Source organism: Danaus plexippus, chromosome 25, assembly GCF_018135715.1.
Source record: "Danaus plexippus chromosome 25, MEX_DaPlex, whole genome shotgun sequence".
NCBI lineage: Eukaryota > Metazoa > Arthropoda > Insecta > Lepidoptera > Nymphalidae > Danaus > Danaus plexippus.
Genome location: NC_083553.1, coordinates 783,171 through 801,890, shown reverse-complemented (window position 1 = coordinate 801,890; position 18,720 = coordinate 783,171). Strand labels below are relative to the sequence as shown.

Here is an 18,720-nt window from a genome sequence, read left to right as displayed (position 1 = left end):
ACACATGTATGTATGTATGTATGTATGTATGTATGTATGTATGTATGTATGTATGTATGTATGTATGTATGTATGTATGTATGTATGTATGTATATTACATAATTTCTTTTGAATCGACGGTATAATGTTTTGTGGAGATTATAAGACCTATGATTATTTTTTTGAAGATGAAATTTACTTGACGCTGTATTTCGATGATTATTAATAAAAATTTTAATAAATAAAATATTAAAATTTTAATGCAATTATTTTTTAACTCGTAGCTGAGCTTTTTTTTACAAAGACTGTCTGAAATCTCTACTGAAATTAGTCTGTCATTCAATGTGTTGCAGATTAATCTCGTTATGTACCGGTCTTCGCGAGAGGGTAGCTGTAGTTTGTCCATTGTGTTTAAACACTGCTGACTTGGACGCATGCCTATTTTTAAAAGCATAAGTAATTAATTACCATTTCTTTGCAACAAGCAGTTGAATGCTAACTTGATTGTGACTGTGGCTTGTCATACATTGAACAAACGGAAAGGAACTTGGAACAATGGTCAAAGAACATATCTGAGATATTAAAAATTTTGCACACACATGACACTTCAAGCCCCTACATCCGGTTTGATACAGAAGAGATCCCTGCTCATGAAGACAAGCTGGCGTTTATCTAACACCTGGCTTTCCCTCAGTGAAAATATAAAATCCCTTGTCTTTACTTTTACCTTGTCTTTACTACACTGAAAGATCTAAAGACATTTTGACGTCGTAAAACGTCGGTAATATGTGGAAATATAATAATGAATGCTAGAAGTATATCGGAAAAAATAGTCTTATTTTAAGTCTAATGGTATTAATTATAATTATATTAATTATAATTGACGAATTTAGTAAATAATTTTGATAACTCGATTAGTTTAAAGTAAAGATAAGTATAATCAGAAAAAGGATATTCTGGAAAACATAAAAAAAAACAAAATATAAATAAATTTTCTACTTTCTTAAGTAAAAATATTAACTTGCGACATTCTTTTGCTTAAAAAATAATAATAATATGCTCTGATGCAATATCTTGTTGACATTTTTATTCTTTAATAAATGTAATCCTCATTTATCAGGGGAACTACCCGCTCGAGCCAGTTCAGGTTCGAGCTGTAGTAATTTGACCACAGCTCGGCTCTACAGCCTTAAGAATATACATCGTTTTATAAAAACGGGTCGTTACGTAAATAACAAATATTTATTATATATTTTTTTCTACATTAGTTTCATTATCGTTCTACTAATCGTCACGGTTCACATTTGTGATTATTTAAATAAAATTAACTATTTTCGAACACATTACTGAAGGTTATTTAAATGGGTGTTCAAATTAATGGAAGTACGTACGTTTTTCGTTTAAGATTAATTTCGTCCACATGGTATACTCAAGTATCATGGTAAGTGTCAGTTATGAAATTACTAACATCAATTCCTGAAGGAAGTCAGTAGACGTAAATATTATGCGCGTTTTTAAGTATGTTTTTTCTTGTTTATAAAATCAAGAATCATAGAAATATTATTATTTTAATTAAAATTATGGCTCTCAGTTTCGGTGCCGACATTTTTTTACGGAAACGCTATAGGATGGAGGACACCAATGATCTTCCTTCTGCAGTCGGATTAGCTCCTAAAGGCGTACCGTTGACTGATCTCGAGGTAAGCATTAGTCCTCTAAAAACTTTTATCGCCAATTAAATACAGTTTTCTCTTTAATATCTGTACTTAACTTTTAACCCACGGTTAGATTTCATGGATGGCATCATTACGTATATAGTGAGCGTACCCAGTACATACATAATGTCTGCTATTGGTGGACGATACGGAAGAAAGCCAGCCCGTCTAGTAGCAACCTTTAGTGCGGTTGTAAGTTTAACTATTTTTAACATTAATGCAAATTATATACATATCTACAGAATTTTTGTTATATTTTTTTTTATCAAGCCACATGGCTTCTTAAGCTGTGCTCGATGAGTATCTGATTGTTTATCACAGCCAAAATCTTGGTTGGCATTACTATGTCCGGATCCTGTGTTACCTGTCCTACCTCCATCAACTGATAGCTAGGATAACTGTGATAGCAACATAGGGGGAGCTCTAGAATGCTGGGTACGGATATGTTTAGACGTGGTGAAAAAGATGTGAACGTCACAATGTATAGGAATACTAATTTTGACAGCTCTATTTAATATTTCAGACCAGTGTCGGCTTTGCTTCAGGCGCTTTGTTTGCGTTTATAATTGGTGGCGTATTCAGCTACTGGGTCGTTCTAGTTGTTATAATGGTCCTACTTATTTTGCATTTCATTTTATTCTTAATGATGCCTGAATCACCTTTGCATCTGATAAAAATAGGAAGACTTGAGGTACGTTGAGCTATATCAAGTATTATGAAATGTGCCTTTCAATGTTTATAGAATTCGATTATTATATAAAATAGTTATTTTATTTTATATTTAAACATAGTAAATACCCTTAAAATTTTCTAAGATGTATATTTAAAATATGAGAATAAGGGTTGTCAGAATGAATTTATATATTATTAAGTTTATTACAAATTTAAGGATGTATCAAAATCTATAATATGGCTCCGGTGTAGAAGTAAACACGATTTTACTATTAAAGAGGAAATAGTTTACATCAAAGATGAACATGAAGAGGATGAGGGACAGGAAACAGTTTTATTGATGATAATATGTGAGTTTAATTTTATTTTATGTCAGTCGGTAAACGAGCAGAGGGCCTACTGGATGGGATATAGTCACTTTCGCCCATAGACATCTCCAGCATACGGATTGTTGCGGACGTGTTTTATAAATTTCTACCTCTAATATAAATGTTAATTTTTCCCTGTATACTTTCATTCCATCGGAATTATATAGAAATACATTAATATCATAATTTTCTGATTTGTTATAAGCAATATATATATATATATATATATATATATATTATAATCATTTTAATATTGGATGAGAATTAGGATTATCCTACAGATAAGGAACGTATATGTCTAAGTAACCAATGATATAACTAATTCAAAATAATATAATACGTTATTAAAGTGATATGATATTCTAAATATTAATAAATTTCTTACAGTGATTAATAATATTCTTTGCAGAGCGTTTCATATATCTCTAGTACTATAATTGTCCAGAGAGCTCTGCGGATTAGTTCAATTTACGATTTTCGCTGGAGATATATTTTAACCGACAACAGCTCAGTCAATAATGAAACTAAGTACTAATCAAAAAGCAATCGTGACTGGATTTGTGCAACTTTGTGGCGTTACTGTAGCTTCAGTGCTGATTGAGAGATGTGGTCGGAAGGTGAATTTAATTGGTTTTAAATTCAAACGAAATTTCATTGACACAAGCAGGTTTCGAACTAACAACCTGAAAAATGACGCATTCCAGTTGCTTTACAACCAAGCTATCATATGATGTCTTAATCATCATATCGGGACTTATACATTCTCTATGTCAATTTCTATTCAATTGAAAACTCTACATTGGTGAAATAAAAAAAAAACAGAGGGATTGAGAACCTTCTCCTTTTTTGAAGTCGGTAAAAAAAAGTAATCACAAAAAATTAATTGATTTTATATTTTGACATATTTACCTAAGAAACAATAAAGCCGTATGACGCTATATGACGCTATACCGGGTTTCAGCCGCTGATCATCGTCCGTCCTTCATTTCCGGTTTGAGCATGTGTGTGCTGGCCACTTGGTTTCTCCTATAACACTTCAATCCTCCAGGATATATTTCCGTCATTTCTCTCTGCTTTTGTATTTTTTGCGATAGTTCTGGCACTTTATGTCTAATATTAACAGGCGATATGTTTTCTGATAAGGTAAGATTTTCAATCAAGTGAAGTGAGCTTTATCCAGTTTTTATTTCTTAAGTCTATAATCAAGGTAATCGGTATTTATTTTGCATTTTATTTTTTTGTAGCCGTATGTTTGTTAACTGCGCTCTATGTACTGATAATGTTACCAGAGACGAAGAATAGGAAATTAGAAGGTATTTACTATGACCTAAGAGAAAGTGGGGCTATCGTAATACAAGTCAATGGTGACTTATGTATCCAAAATACGTTTACAAGAATACATATGTTTAATGTAATTATTTGTAATGTAAGTTATTTTTTATTCTAGTATTTATAAAAAGAAATGTATATACAATAATCAAGCGTCACTAATCGATAGACATGTTTTAGATGTATGAAAAGATATTTAAGTTATAGCTTAACCAATTACAGTAACAATGTTTGTACAATTCACATAAACTGAATTGAGTGCTTCCCTTTTGTAAATGTTCTCCATCCTTTATACTAGAATTTTCTTATCAAAGGTGCAATTTATCGTTTTTTGTTAATAAAATAATAAAACGTCAAGAGCAATTCATACTCAGATACACGCAATATAGTAACGAGTATAACACACAAAAATTCGAAGGTTTAAAGCCGTATTTTCACTTTTTGTTAAATTATTACGTACTTATGGAATCGGATTGTAAAAATTACGCTGTGTTACCTAATCCTTTATAGCCTCTGTCTTATAATCGAATAATACTAATAATAATAATAAGGAGAGAGGTGCAGGAAGTTTTTTCTCGAACAATAAGTGTGGAACTACAAAAAATTCGAGAAGAACTGAGCGTTTTTAAAAATATAACATCCTCATTAGAACACCTATCGGGCATCATAGAAACTGTTAAACAAGAATTAGATGGTGTAAAGAAGGAAAACCAGTCGTTAATTAAAGAAAACAGTGAACTTAGGGAAACCCTAAAAAATCAAACAAATATAATTAATATTTTAGATAGGGAGTCAAGGGCAAGTAACATTGAATTGCACTGCATTCCGGAAAAAAGAAGCGAAAACCTGCTAAAAACGGTGGAACAGATTGGTAAGATTACCAATGTTAATATACCTGAAGGAAGCGTAGTAAAGTGCACCCGTGTTGCGAAAATAAATAGAAATTCCTTGCGCCCAAGATCTATTATAGTAAAATTTAATTCTCCCCTAATAAGAGATACATTTTTGGCTGGCGTAATAAACTTTAATAAGTTGAATAAAAAAGACAGGTTAAATACATCACATCTTGGAGTACCTGGTGAGAAGAGACCAGTATTTATTTCGGAGCACTTATCCCCCACGGCTAAAGACACCTACGCCGCAGCTCGTATTTTCGCCAAGCAAAAACAATATCGTTTCGTCTGGACGCGTAACGGTAAAATATTCCTGCGAAAAACTGAATCCAGTGACGCAATTGTAGTTAAATCAAAGGACGACTTACTCACTTTAACTTAAAGTTTATTTAATTGTTTTTTTTATTCTTCTTTGTAGTTGTATTGTAAAATTTAATTTTCTTGTATTATTATTTTTGCTATATATATATTTTTTTTATTAAGTTAAGATAATATTACGCAGTGCTTTTTTTTTTGAAAATTAAAATCAAAATGGCTAATGCCATAAAAATATTCTATCAGAATGTTAGGGGACTAAAAACGAAAACCAAAGACGTTTACTTAGCAACGCTTAAGTCTGATTTTGATGTATTAGTTTTCACTGAAACGTGGCTCAATAGCGGAATATCGGACAACGAGTTGTTCGATGCGCGATATAATATATTTCGCAGAGATCGTGAATCATGCGATTCTAAGAAAAAGGAGGGCGGAGGAGTTTTGATAGCAGTCTTAAAAAAATATAAATCTTACAGGGTTAATTCTTGGGAAACTAATTGTGAAGATATATGGGTTAATTTAGTACTGGAGTCGGAAACTATTTCACTATGTGCAGTATATATCCCATCACCACTACAATACGACATTCTTGAACGTTTCACAATAAATGTTGAGAGAATAACAAATAACAAGCAATCACGAACCCTAGTATTAGGGGATTTCAAAATTCCGTCCATAGAATGGAGTCTAGACCTTAACAATAATAAAATGTTTCCATGCAATAGTGGTCCAGTTATATCTCTAATTAAGGATTTTATGGGGTTAACGTCTCTTTCGCAATATAACTCGGTAACTAATGCATACGGGAAGATATTAGATCTTATTTTCAGTTCAAATAAAAAGTTTGAAGTAACAGAAAGCAACTTCTCAGCATGCTCGGTTGACAAGTTTCATCCTCCTCTACAGATTAAGCTTGAACTAGAATATAAACCATCGACGCTGGAGGTGAATACTAATGTTAGGTATAACTTTAGAAAGGGTGATTATGAAAAAATTAATGAACTCCTTGCCGGCATTGACTGGGAAACTTTACTTATTAATTGCGACAACGTAGATAAAATGACCGAAATATTTTATTCACACCTGGGCAACTTAGTCCAGCAATGTATTCCAAAAGGGCAACCGAAGAATAATAGTAATTATCCTGTATGGTACACGAGTAATTTAAAGAAAAGATTAAGAGAGAAGAATAAGTACAGATTGCTGTTTAAGAAATATCACAACCCCATGGATAAAATTGAATACGAAATACTAAGAGACAGATGTGAAATTTTAATTGACACTGATTATAGAAATTATTTAAATGAGATGGAAGACAATATTAAATTAAACACTAAACACTTTTACTCGTACGTCAAAAATCTGCGCGGTAACAGATGTGAGTACCCGGCATTGATGACAATGAATGGTTGCTCTTTCACAAATGGGTCGGATATATGTAACCAATTTGCAAAACATTTTTCTAATATTTACGCTACGAACGATTTAAAAACCACTTCATCAACCCCCATTACAAGAGCAATGTTTAACACACATTTGAACAATACGCACATCCTTGAGAGTGACATTGTAAAAGAGCTGAAAAGTCTCGATATTGCTAAAGGAACTGGTCCTGATGACATACCTCCATTATTCATTAAAAGATGTGCTGTTCCTTTAGCAAAGCCTTTATATGTAATTTTTAACAAATCGCTATCTCTCGGTGAATTCCCCTCCCTGTGGAAAAAGGCAAGAGTGGTACCAATTTTTAAAAGTGGTGATAAAAATGACATAAAGAATTACAGACCAATCTGTTTACTATCTGTCTTCTCAAAAATTTTTGAATCATTTATTAGTCCTCTACTTACGTGGCACATGAAGTCTACAATGATAGATAATCAACACGGCTTTACTAAAAAAAGGTCTACTATGTCTAATTTAGCAATTTTTGTTGACGATATATCAAAGGCTATGGACAACTCGGAGAGAATAGATTGCATTTACACGGACCTGGAAAAGGCCTTTGATTTGGTGGACCATCATATTTTACTTCAAAAACTTAGCGACTATGGCATCGATGATTATCTTTTAAGGTGGTTGGAATCATATTTAACAGGGCGTACTTTGAACGTTGTCGTTGGAGGTTACCAATCAGATGCATTTACTGCGACCTCGGGTGTTCCTCAGGGTTCTATTCTTGGTCCTATTTTATTTGGAATTTTCGTCAATGATATAGCTAAGTGTTTTAAGCATTGTGAGTTTCAATTATATGCCGATGACCTCAAACTCTATAAGACGATAAACGACATTAAAGACGCAAGGAATATGCAGATGGATGTCGATAGGCTTGGATTATGGTGTGACCAGAATAAATTAAAATTAAACCATTTAAAATGCTACGCTATTACCTTTAGCAGAAAGGAATCAAATTTCATATTTGATTATAATATTAAAGAAAACGTACTGAAGAGGTTACATCAAATATCCGACCTAGGAGTTACACTGGACCACAAACTGACCTTTATTCCGCATATTGATAATATTATTACAAACGCATTCAAAGTATTAGGTTTTATCATAAGAATCACAAAGGAATTTAAAAAATCTTCAACCAAAATTGCACTCTTTAACTCATTGATACGCAGTAAACTGGAATATTGTTCTGTTGTATGGAATTCACAATATCAAACACATACAGACAGAATCGAGAGAGTACAGAAGAAGTTCTTACGTCACCTGGCCTACAAAGATAAAGTCTTAAGACAGAATGACAGATACGAAGATTTGTTAAATCTCTACCATACGCCTTCCCTGTGTAATCGTAGAAAATTAATAGATTTATGTTTTCTTCACAGAATCGTGAAGGGTGATCTTGATAGTGCAAATTTGTTAGAGAGAGTTGGATTGGCGATACCAAAATATAACTCAAGGAGCCACATAAGGAATAAACATACGTTCAGGGAAAGGTTTGCTAGGACTAACACCGGCCGTAATGCTCCCATCAACAGAATGATTCTAACTTATAATAACGTATTTAAAGGAGCTGGGTTAGATATTTTCAAGCATTCTCTGTTACCTTTCAAAAGACTAGCAAAAGGCTATCTGACTACTTGAGGTTAGTCTCGGTAATTCTACGAAGTAAGGTCTCTGTGGAATATACTGCGCAAGAATGTCTTGCTTTTTGGGCTTAGTATTATCATAATTTTTTATTACTACTCTATTATCAGCCCAGTATTATTATTGCGTTTTGATTATGATTTGTGATCACACTTTTTCTTTTTTTGGTTCTCGTTACTTTTTCCTTAAGTCAGTGCTTGTAATTGTTTTACTTTATTTGTACCTCATTTTTTACCAATTGTTGCTTTCAACTGTATCACATTTGCTATTGTTTAAGATTATTATTAGATTATTATTATTATTACTATTTTTTTTTGTTCGTGAGTGAACATGCAAAGAATGTTATTTTATTACATATCATGTACATGCGAATGTCGAGTTAGCCTATAAGTGGGGTGTACAATTAATGCATGTAACAAATTAAATAATTTAGTGTTAATTAAGGCTAAGAACTAAAATTGTATACAACGTTGGCTTCCTATTTAAATAAATAAATAAATAAATAAATACCTTATTATAGAATTAAGTTAAAATATAATTTGTGACTACGACTTTAAAATTAAAATGATTTACGTATTAATATCACGTCTCTATGAATCCAATATTATTCTGTCCAGTATCACATAGAAATTAAAGGCCCGCTCTCCTACCAATGTCATTTTTCCCAGTCATATGTGCTGTCTAAGAGTATGTAGACACCGCTGACAGGCGGTGAAAGAAAACGTCGTAAGGAAATCTGGACTTATAATTTCAAATTATAAGTTTGAAATCGCCAATCCGCCTAGAGCAAGGGCGGTGGTGAACCTTCATCTTGTAAGAAGAGGCCTTTGCTCACCAGTAGGTCTCAATAGGCTGATGATAATGACATTGACATTAGATAATTTAGTAGTATATAAGAAACATGGAATTTTTGGAGAATATTTTAGTCTTCCATTATGCATTATTGAACTTATTTGTGCTTATTTCACAGTCAATGAGTTTTCACTGTCTACCGTTTGGGTCGCTGTTTTCTTTGAAACACTCTTCATTAATTAAAGTTTTGACAAAGTACGCTTCTGTGTAATTTTTGCATTAAATATGAACCTTATACTACTTTCATGATTAAATACACTATTATGCACTTCGTCGAAAATTACTGTTCCATTTAGGACTGTTAGCGAGAGGGACGTATCACGTAGTATTGTATAGATAAGTGATTATTATAAAAAAATAGAAGTAAAATGAAAAATTACAGAATAGTCAATATATTTAAGCCCATTTACATCATTGGTGTAATTTTTTTTACAAGAAAATTCACTCTAATTGATAGCAACGTATCGAAAGTTTCTGTTTTTTATATAATTTATGCAATATTTGGTAATATTATGATTTATCTCATGTTTTTTCACATGTTTAACTCTTTTTTTGAACTTTTAAATAACAACTCCCTATATTTCTTCTACGTTATTGTCTATTTCTTATTTTCTTTCAATCACACAGTCATTAGCGCTCTTAATATAATCAACAGCGAAAATCATATTAAAGTAATGTTAAATCTTCAAAAAATCCAATCAATTTTAGGCGATTCGAGAGATAGCAAATTCATATATATAGTAATTCGAGTTTCTTTATTCGCTTTATTTACAATATTTTTAATTTTGATATCCATCAAATTAATATCTGATCGTCTCTCGAGTTTTTCACGTGGAATTTTAATATTTTTAACCACCGTCTCCGACGTTGAATTGTTAAATGCAGCGTTCGTAATGTTATTTCTTTCGCGTTATGTTGACCAATGGCTTAGGAGGATGTCTCTTAAAATAGGAACAATATCTTTGAGGGACATGATCAAAGATGAAACGGATGAAAGGGAACGGATGTTTCAGGTGAGTTATTTTTTTACTCGCAACTAATAACTTTTCCATAAAATAACTATGTTGTTAATAATGATAGAACAAGAGATATTTTTTGTATTTTTTGAGTTCTGTCAAGACAAAACATAAGAAGCTGCTACATCTTTTATCTTTATGTTTCATTCTTTTGTTATCTTTTTCAAAAATAATAATGGTGACATTAGGTCTACACGCGATCTATGCCTTCTTGAACTCTATGCCTATCAGTACTAGATATATCTATTTATAAAAAAGATTAGATTTATCCAAAGGATTTTAACCAGGTTTTATCCCGAATATTGCTTACTTAAATTACTATCAAATGACACTGAGGCTGATATAAGACTTTATACCTAATTTCTTTTCGTTTGAACTCTCATTAAAATATTTTTTTCCAGATATCTTAACATACGATATTAATTTTTACTAATATTCTCTAATAATTTGGTAAAATATAAATTATTTTATTCCTTTTCAGGTGTTTAGAACAATAATCGACACAGCTATTAATTTGGAACAGGCTACGAACGTAACAGTTCAGTTTCATATAGTGTAATGCAATTAAGTTTAATTCATTGAAATTCATGTTATTTAAATATTTAATAATTTTCCTAACAGATTCTAAGTCATTTTGTTACCCAGCTTATTCAATCACTGTCATATATACGAATATTGATATTATGGATGCATAGTGAGAGGAAAGAGGTAAATAAGTCAATCATGTGAACACAGCCCAATTTCAGTTAACAACAGTTAAGATTTGTATGTTGTAACAACACGTTTGTTTAAGGAATCTGTTGAAATACTGAGTCACTTCATCGGAGTGTTGATTTGGATAACAAAAGGTTTTTTAATAGAAACAATTCTCTGTGTTTGTTGTGAAATATACTATCGTAAAATTGTATTTGCGAGGACCGTTGTACTAATCTATAAAGGTCATTCATTCACATGTAAGAGTTACTATATATATATTTAAATTAATACATTAAATTGGAGCATCAGTAAGTATTTTAAAATATACAATTTCTGTTTTAGATAGCGACAGAAAATTAACGAAGAGAATTCTAAGCGATATAAGTACTCGTTTCAGACGAATGGACTGCCTTGGATTGTTCACTCTTGAAGCGGCGCTGTTGTTGAAATTACTAGCTCTGTTAGCACATTATACTGTTGTGTTGTTGCAGTTTGTATTTTAAATTATTTTAAGACAAGACAACCAAGGGAAACAAAAATAAAACGATACTTATATGTCGGTATCAATAATATTAAATACGTCTAAATAAGTTTGGACTTTGTTTTTGAGAGAAATAAAATTAACATTCTTTTATTCCAAACAATTTTCGTTTTTTTATACTTTGTTACCTAATTTTTCGTTTTGAGTAAAATATAATCTGCTTTTCACAACTTCCGGATTTTTCTGTGATTTTATACGATTTCGTTTTTCATTTGTGTTCTGCTTATTTAAAAATAAAATTTGAATACATTGTTGAAAAATATCTGTTTCGTTTTCTTTCATTATCCTCGATAATCTGAACATAAAATAATGATTTAATGTTTATCACTTATAAGAAAAATAATATGTGAGAATTTTGGTTACTATTGTAAGTAAGGATAACATTTTCTACGATAGTGCTTCATATAAGTTTTGAATTAAAGAGGACAATTATTGAGGCTTCCACCAAAATCGTAATGTTTCAAACAAAATCTTCATCTGTCAGGATTTTGTAATATTATTTTATAATATTATACATATATATAATTTTGTAATCAATTGATTTGTTTTTACGTATAAAAACTTTTTGCTTCTTTAAAAAAAAATAGTAAGATAAAAGGAAATACACAGAGCTAGGACAGAAAACTATGTTGAGCTCAAAATGTTTAGTCTAATAATGAAACAGGTAGGAAGTATACTTTAAAAGAATTTCACAATTCTACATTTGTTAACATTGATTACAGTGAACAAGTTACTATAAGGGCAATAAAATTGCGAATGATATGCTAACAAACACAGTGTTCAATATTAAGTTTATGTGGAATAGAATTGGAAATCAGAGATAATACTGGGCTCTAAGATTATTCCTTTTTTATTTTATGTTGAAAAATTTGCTTTGTTGCATACCTTTCCACTCAGGTGCGATCAAGGTATGGTCATGCGAGTCGGCGGCAAGCCTGCAAAACAACTCCGCATCCCTGCCGATTTAGCCAGTGTATCAACAAACACTTACCCTCATCGCCATTGTATGGCATCGCGGGGTAGCTTTAACATTCACCGCAATACCCTGGCAGAATATATAAGAACATATTCCTTACCATGGGCTTTGTTATATTAGCCGGTGTCAGCACAACCCAGGGAGGATCTTCCCCTGTAGCTTCCAAAGTAGGTCAAGGAGTTTGGTCTCGATAAACCTGACCATGCAGTACCCCCGAATCACCCACACCGCTATATTCAAGTGCGCTTTGTGTAAGAGAGCCTTGGAGCTAGAGGTAATAGCTCCTTACCAAATGGGGATACTTTACAGGGCCATAAACGCTGGTGTAGAGTCAACGACATGGTGACACCGACACTGGGCCAAAAATTAGCACGGGCCAGCCAAGCTTCATCTTTTTTTTTATGACAAAAAGGGCAAACGAGCAGACGGCTTACCTCATGGAGGTAGTACCGTCGCTCATGGACATCCGCAAAATAATTTTGCGGATGCGTGGCAACTCTTATTTGGGGAAGAGGGAAAAGAAACGTTGGGAAAAGGGAAAGGGTGGGAAAAATTAAAGGGCAACCGACTCTCTCACTCATCGGACGAAACTCAGCCATTAAAGACTGCTTCACGCCGATCTTCTGTGAGAGGGTGGTACTTCCCCGATCGGGCCAGCCCACGTTCGGGCTGCAGTAATTCGACCACAGCTAGGCTCTACCACCTTTCTAGGTTGAGGCTCAGACACCCCATCTAGGCCTTAACCACCATGTCCAGCTCCTGGATGATAGATTCCCAACGAGGGAGATTACATTGAGGACCGTGCAATAGGAGGGCCTCCGTCTTTGTGGCAGAGATCAGTCTGACGCAGCCCCAACTCCCAAGAGCCCTATGTGGTCCGATACCAAGCTTACTATCACCATCCTACCCAAGTCCGTAATTTTGGACATTTTATTAAAATTAATTTAAAATAAAAACCTAATCAAGCATACATACTACAAAAGGAATTCATTGATACTGTAATTAACATATTTTTGTATTCCAGTTAACCCAGTACCAAACAGAACTAGAAAGGGACTTGAAATTTAATCAGAGTTAAAACCCGTATGCTCTTTGACTTAAATCAATATTGTGGTGTGATTAATTGGAAATTAATTTCTCTTTAATATTACAATCAGGTCTTCTGATAAACCAATCTACAGCCTCCCTAAAAAATCACATCACTATTTGATTTCCTTTGAAACGTCACTACATCTACATAACCAAAAATATTGTCCTATTCGACACCGATATTGAGTTCCGGGAAAATCCGAGACAATGTTTTGGTTACGCGTCTTTTCATGATTTGAAGATGCGCAGAAAGTGGGTTAGAATTCCATTGAACCGGTTCTAGTAGAAAATGCTGACATGTTTTCAGCTATAATAGTTACAACCATTCTTGATAAAATATTTTATTACTATCAAAGCATTTTTAACTCTTTAAATAAAATTAGGTAGTTGAAATGTTTTGAAAAATATATTTATCTATATAATAAATTAACTAAGTTATTTTATCGTTCATTCAACTTATTAGAATGAAACATAAAAATATATTTTTAGTTCAGACTGTAGACTGTCTGTCATGTGTACATTGCCACTACATTTAATAACCAGTTAATATGAGTTTTATTTTTAGTTTTATTATTATTATTGTGTAATTTTTATTGTTTGAGATTATTTTATAGGAAATAAATATATGTTAGGATACTCTGCAGTTATAAATATGACCTTTCCACTAGCAGTACCTGAAGGGTATAAGATCAATCAAATACTATGTGCTATTTTAAGTAAGTGCATACTTTGATTTGATACATAGAAATATTGATTACTAGAAATATCTCGAGTGGTTTTTTTCTTCTATTCTCAGTTTCAATACCAGCATTTTCTTACGGAAATTCTATTGGATGGATGTCTCCCATGACCCTTCTCCTACAGTCACAGGAATCACCCAAAGGTGTGCCTTTGACTGATCTCGAGGTAAATGATATTAATTAATTATTAAAAAAAATTACTTATTCGGGACCCAAAAAAAACCAAGATACTTTTATGGGCCCCGTAGAAAAATGACAGGATCTATATTTAATACTAATTGAATGCGTTTTTTGTACTTTGTAATTATATAACATAAAGAAGTTTGAAACAAAGACAAAATCTTTTCGAATCAGATTTCGTGTATGGCATCCTTGCCTTATATAGTGTGTATACCCAGTACGTACTTAATGGCAGCCATCGGAGATCGTTACGGAAGAAAATTAGCTCTTCTCACAATGTCTGTTACCTCGGCTGTAAGTTTATTATTTCATATGTAAATACTTTCAAAATTACTTTTACTGATTTGGTAGAGGAGCTTGGACGGTGGAGGTGAGCGTTTAACGCGCGTTAGATAGGGGCCCCTTAAACCTACACCTGGGTCGCAAGTCCCACTCACAGTTGAAGCTCCTCTCCCTGCAACGCGATGAACCCGGCACCAGCACGGTGAATCCATGGAATGCTGAAAAGTTTCGTCGTCTCGTTACTGACATTCTACTCGCTTCTTTCAGACAATCTGGCTTCTGAAGTTGTGTTCGATGAATATTTGGGTATTTATCTTAGCGAGGATGTTAGTTGGCATTAACATGTCTGGCACGTGTGTCACCTGTCCTACATACATCAAAGAAATTAGTGACAATGACATCAGGGGTGCTTTGGGATGCTGGGTAAGTTGTATAAGATTAATAGAAAAATAAAAAACGATATTCTCAGTCATTATTTAGTTTAATATATTACTGAGACACTATATTTTTTGGTGACAAAATTTTTTAGACTAACTAAACTAACAAAACAATAAAATGTTTAGATGCAGTTAGTGAAAAATTTATGAACATTAAAATCACTCTTACTCCGTAGATTTCATTGTAGGATGAGTCAATTGGGTTTTTGAATAAAAAAGTTATCGATTTTTTTTATTTCTTTCATTGATTACGACGTTTAACATCTTGAGTAACAACTTTAAAGTAATTTTTTGTGGGTTGTTTTTGTAGCATTCGTACATAACGGTACGAAGCAAGCACGCTAACTTTTAAGGATCGACATTTTTAATATATTCCTCGATATATTGAAGATATATCGAGATATTATCGGTTAAACGTCAAAACATTGTATCGCCTGTGTGAGTGTGTGAGTGTGAGGATAAATTAACATTGTGACGTCACACGCGCTCTTTACTGGATTCAAAAAAATATTTTTAATTTCATATAACTTTAATTATACCGAAAAAAAAATTGTTAAAAGACTTATCTATCTATCCATTTAACAAAAAAAAAAATTTTTTTTAATCCTATTAGATCAGTATAAGTCAGTTACTCACTAACCTAAGCTAAACTAAGCTTATATACGGTCTTTTATTCCAGGGTACCCTATTTTTTACTATGGGGTGTTTATTTTCTTATATTATCGGTGACTTATGCAGTTACCGTGTAATTCTTCTGATTTTGTTGACGATACCAGCCCTACATTTTGTGATATTCCTGACGATGCCAGAATCTCCGTCATATCTTTTAAAGAAAGGAAAAGATGAGGTGTTTTATATCTTTAATATAACCTAATGAGATATTATATTTGTTTCATTGATGACCATAAGCATGCTTTTTAGGAAGCATCGAAAGTTCTGATGTGGCTTAGATGCAGAAAACAATATGATTTTTCAATCAAAGAGGAAATGGACTATATGAAACAAGAACAACAAAGAGACGACAATCAGACGGCATTCTTATTAAAAAATATTTGTGAGTACTATGAAGATGTTCGGACTCGTACCAAATAACTTAATATCAATGAAGAACTTATATTAATATAAAACCTTATAGACACACAATATAAAGTATTAAAAATTACTTGACAAATTTATAATATACAAATGTATGTATGTAAATAACTGTCTGTTAGGAATTAAATGATATCACATATAATTAATATTATAATATATTCCTGTCATGACGTGTGACAAGTTTTGAACAATGAAACTAGTATTATTCGGATTTACTACGCGGATTTTATTATTTAAAAACTACATAATCCCGACGTTTCGGTTACTTTGCAGCAACCGTGATCACGGGCAGACGAGGTGTGTGATCTTAGATCTCATTAAGTTTTGAACAGTTATTAAACACAACTCTACTTGAAAATTCGTTTAAAAAAATATATGAGAGCGATTAAATTTGAGAGGTATAAATATTATAAAGTATTGCATATCTACGTAAATAAGAAAAAAATTCTGTACTAACTAATTTTCGTCTCCTCTGATATGTGATGAGGTGCATCTATTTTAAATATTTTCATTTATTTAAATGAATTTATTACATTCAGAAGTCTGTATATAATGAAGGAAAATAATACGAAATTTGATACATAGTATAAATATAGAAATAAGATTCATTTGTAGTTTATACTTTGGCAATACTTTGTGTAAAAGTTGTACTAAAATATTTATTATCATCTCAATCTAACATGTTACAATACATTTTAGGGAAAGATAACATTCTTCGCAGAGCATTCTACATAGCATTAATAGCTGCGATGGCTAGAGAGCTTTGCGGAAGTGTCCCAATTTTGATATTTGCTGGAGATATATTTAAAATGTCATCAGAAGGAACAGGGATCGTTATGAGCCCAAACCAGAATGCCATGGTGTTGGGAGCTGTTCAGTTACTTGGAGCTACTTTAGTTTCCGCCATCGTCGAAAGATTTGGACGGAAGGCAAAATAATTATTTGAATTTTATTAATTTTAATAATAATTTGGTCACTAAACATATCGCAAGCTTGCATCTTCTTCATAAATTCAGAGTTTCATTATCACGTCAGACGATCTGTGAATAAATAACTGAAAACGCTCTGTATTGAGTTTGTAGTGCAAACTTCGGATAAGGGTGCATTAATATCAGGCTCGTTTTCTTCTTCTTTTCCCACTATATGTGTGGTCGGCACAACATGTCCTTCCCTTCCATTCTCGCCTGTCAACCGTCATCTCAACAGTCACTCCTTTCTTACTCATGTCATCCATCCAATCCATCCATCTTTTCTAGGTCTCCCTCGACCCCTATCCCTCCACATTCATATCTAAGTCTTCTCGGCATGGCATTCATCTCTTCGCATAATATGCCCATGCCACGCTAATCTACTACTTCTCAACTTATCCGTCACTGGCGGTACTTTCAAACTCCCTCTCATAATCATTTCGTATTTTTTTAAATTATTTCATTAATTTCAGAGTAAAGGTATGAATATTACATCTGATCATGTTTTAGCCCCTGCTTGTAGCGACCTGTCTCCTCTCCGCTACCAGCATGTGTGTTCTTGCGTCCTGGTTCGTGTTTCAAAACGTCCATCCGCCATCTTGGATTCCCGTGCTTACTTTGTGTATAGCCGTTTTCTGCGATTCATGTGGCCTCCTGCCCATAACACTTGTTTTAACGAGCGAGATATATTCTTTTAAGGTGATACATTAATATTAAAGAGAGAAACCAAATGCGATCCATGTGTATATAAACGTATTTATCTGTTTTTCATTGCAGTATCGCGGCACAGTATTGGCAACAACAATGGCACTCGCGTCTTTAGTGGATTTTTTCCAGCTTATTTTATTTAAATTTTTAATCAAAGTAGCCAACGCATGTTCAGCATTTTATATTTATGGGGTCATCAGTCTTCTGACTGCGCTATATGTGCTTGTTAAAGTACCGGAAACTAGGAACAGGAAATTGGAAGATATTTATTATGAAATGAGAACCGAAGCGGAGAAAAGGCAATTGGAAATCCGAAATTCAATTTAAATCGATGAATAATGCAGATAATATTATAGGATAGGAACCAGATTAAACATAACAACCAATGAAACCTTTCTTTGATCTGTCTCTTCAAATATGAAATTTAACATAATTTTTGATACAAGGAAAAATTATAAAACATACCACATCATTAAGTCTATAATTTTGAAAAAAATATAAAATAATTAGAGAGTTATTATGACTTTTTTTTATATGAAACGTAGCTTTACAATTAACTTTACATTTTTTATTTATCTTCACATATGTATTCATTTTTTTCTATCCTATAAATAACTTGAGAAACTTTCTAAGAATTGCTATAAGTGATATTACATTAATATTGTTTCGTTAAGCGAGAACTCTATTAATAAAAAAGTAATGAAGAGTGTACAAGTTTTTCAACTTATAGCTCTGTTAATGACACCAAATTCCCAATAATACCAGGCCATAT

At 32.6% G+C, this 18,720-nt stretch overlaps 2 protein-coding genes and 1 long non-coding RNA gene across 3 annotated transcripts; all 3 read left to right on the top strand.

Moving 5' to 3' along the window:
* Positions 1 to 2,593: 2,593 nt before the first annotated feature.
* LOC116775182 (uncharacterized) lies at positions 2,594 to 3,864 on the top strand. Its single transcript, XR_009753137.1, has 3 exons — positions 2,594 to 2,717; positions 3,145 to 3,352; positions 3,697 to 3,864. It is a non-coding gene; the product is annotated as an uncharacterized LOC116775182 (long non-coding RNA).
* A 5,357-nt stretch (positions 3,865 to 9,221) lies between these two features.
* Positions 9,222 to 11,646, top strand: LOC116775210 (uncharacterized). The gene is made up of 5 exons (XM_032668060.2): positions 9,222 to 10,233; positions 10,718 to 10,774; positions 10,858 to 10,944; positions 11,030 to 11,189; positions 11,275 to 11,646. Exons 1-5 carry the CDS (start codon positions 9,589 to 9,591, stop codon positions 11,433 to 11,435), a joined length of 1,110 nt encoding a protein of 369 aa, XP_032523951.2. The 5' UTR covers positions 9,222 to 9,588; the 3' UTR covers positions 11,436 to 11,646.
* A 2,419-nt stretch (positions 11,647 to 14,065) lies between these two features.
* Positions 14,066 to 18,388, top strand: LOC116775437 (facilitated trehalose transporter Tret1-like). The gene is made up of 9 exons (XM_061524628.1): positions 14,066 to 14,254; positions 14,335 to 14,444; positions 14,633 to 14,752; positions 15,008 to 15,163; positions 15,857 to 16,024; positions 16,099 to 16,231; positions 16,972 to 17,201; positions 17,751 to 17,939; positions 18,018 to 18,388. The coding sequence occupies exons 1-9, from the start codon at positions 14,164 to 14,166 to the stop codon at positions 18,273 to 18,275; spliced, it is 1,455 nt and encodes a 484-aa protein (XP_061380612.1). The 5' UTR covers positions 14,066 to 14,163; the 3' UTR covers positions 18,276 to 18,388.
* Positions 18,389 to 18,720: the final 332 nt, after the last annotated feature.

Excerpts from the sequence above, each read along its gene's own strand:
- LOC116775210 (XM_032668060.2), top strand. The coding sequence starts at position 9,589 with ATGAAAAATTACAGAATAGTCAATATATTTAAGCCCATTTACATCATT. Across the intron at positions 10,945-11,029 it reads TGCATAGTGAGAGGAAAGAG|GAATCTGTTGAAATACTGAG; the intron begins GTAAATAAGTCA and ends CGTTTGTTTAAG. Across the intron at positions 11,190-11,274 it reads TAAAGGTCATTCATTCACAT|ATAGCGACAGAAAATTAACG; the intron begins GTAAGAGTTACT and ends TTTCTGTTTTAG.
- LOC116775437 (XM_061524628.1), top strand. The coding sequence starts at position 14,164 with ATGTTAGGATACTCTGCAGTTATAAATATGACCTTTCCACTAGCAGTA. Across the intron at positions 14,255-14,334 it reads AATACTATGTGCTATTTTAA|TTTCAATACCAGCATTTTCT; the intron begins GTAAGTGCATAC and ends TTCTATTCTCAG. Across the intron at positions 17,940-18,017 it reads GCGAGATATATTCTTTTAAG|TATCGCGGCACAGTATTGGC; the intron begins GTGATACATTAA and ends TTTTCATTGCAG.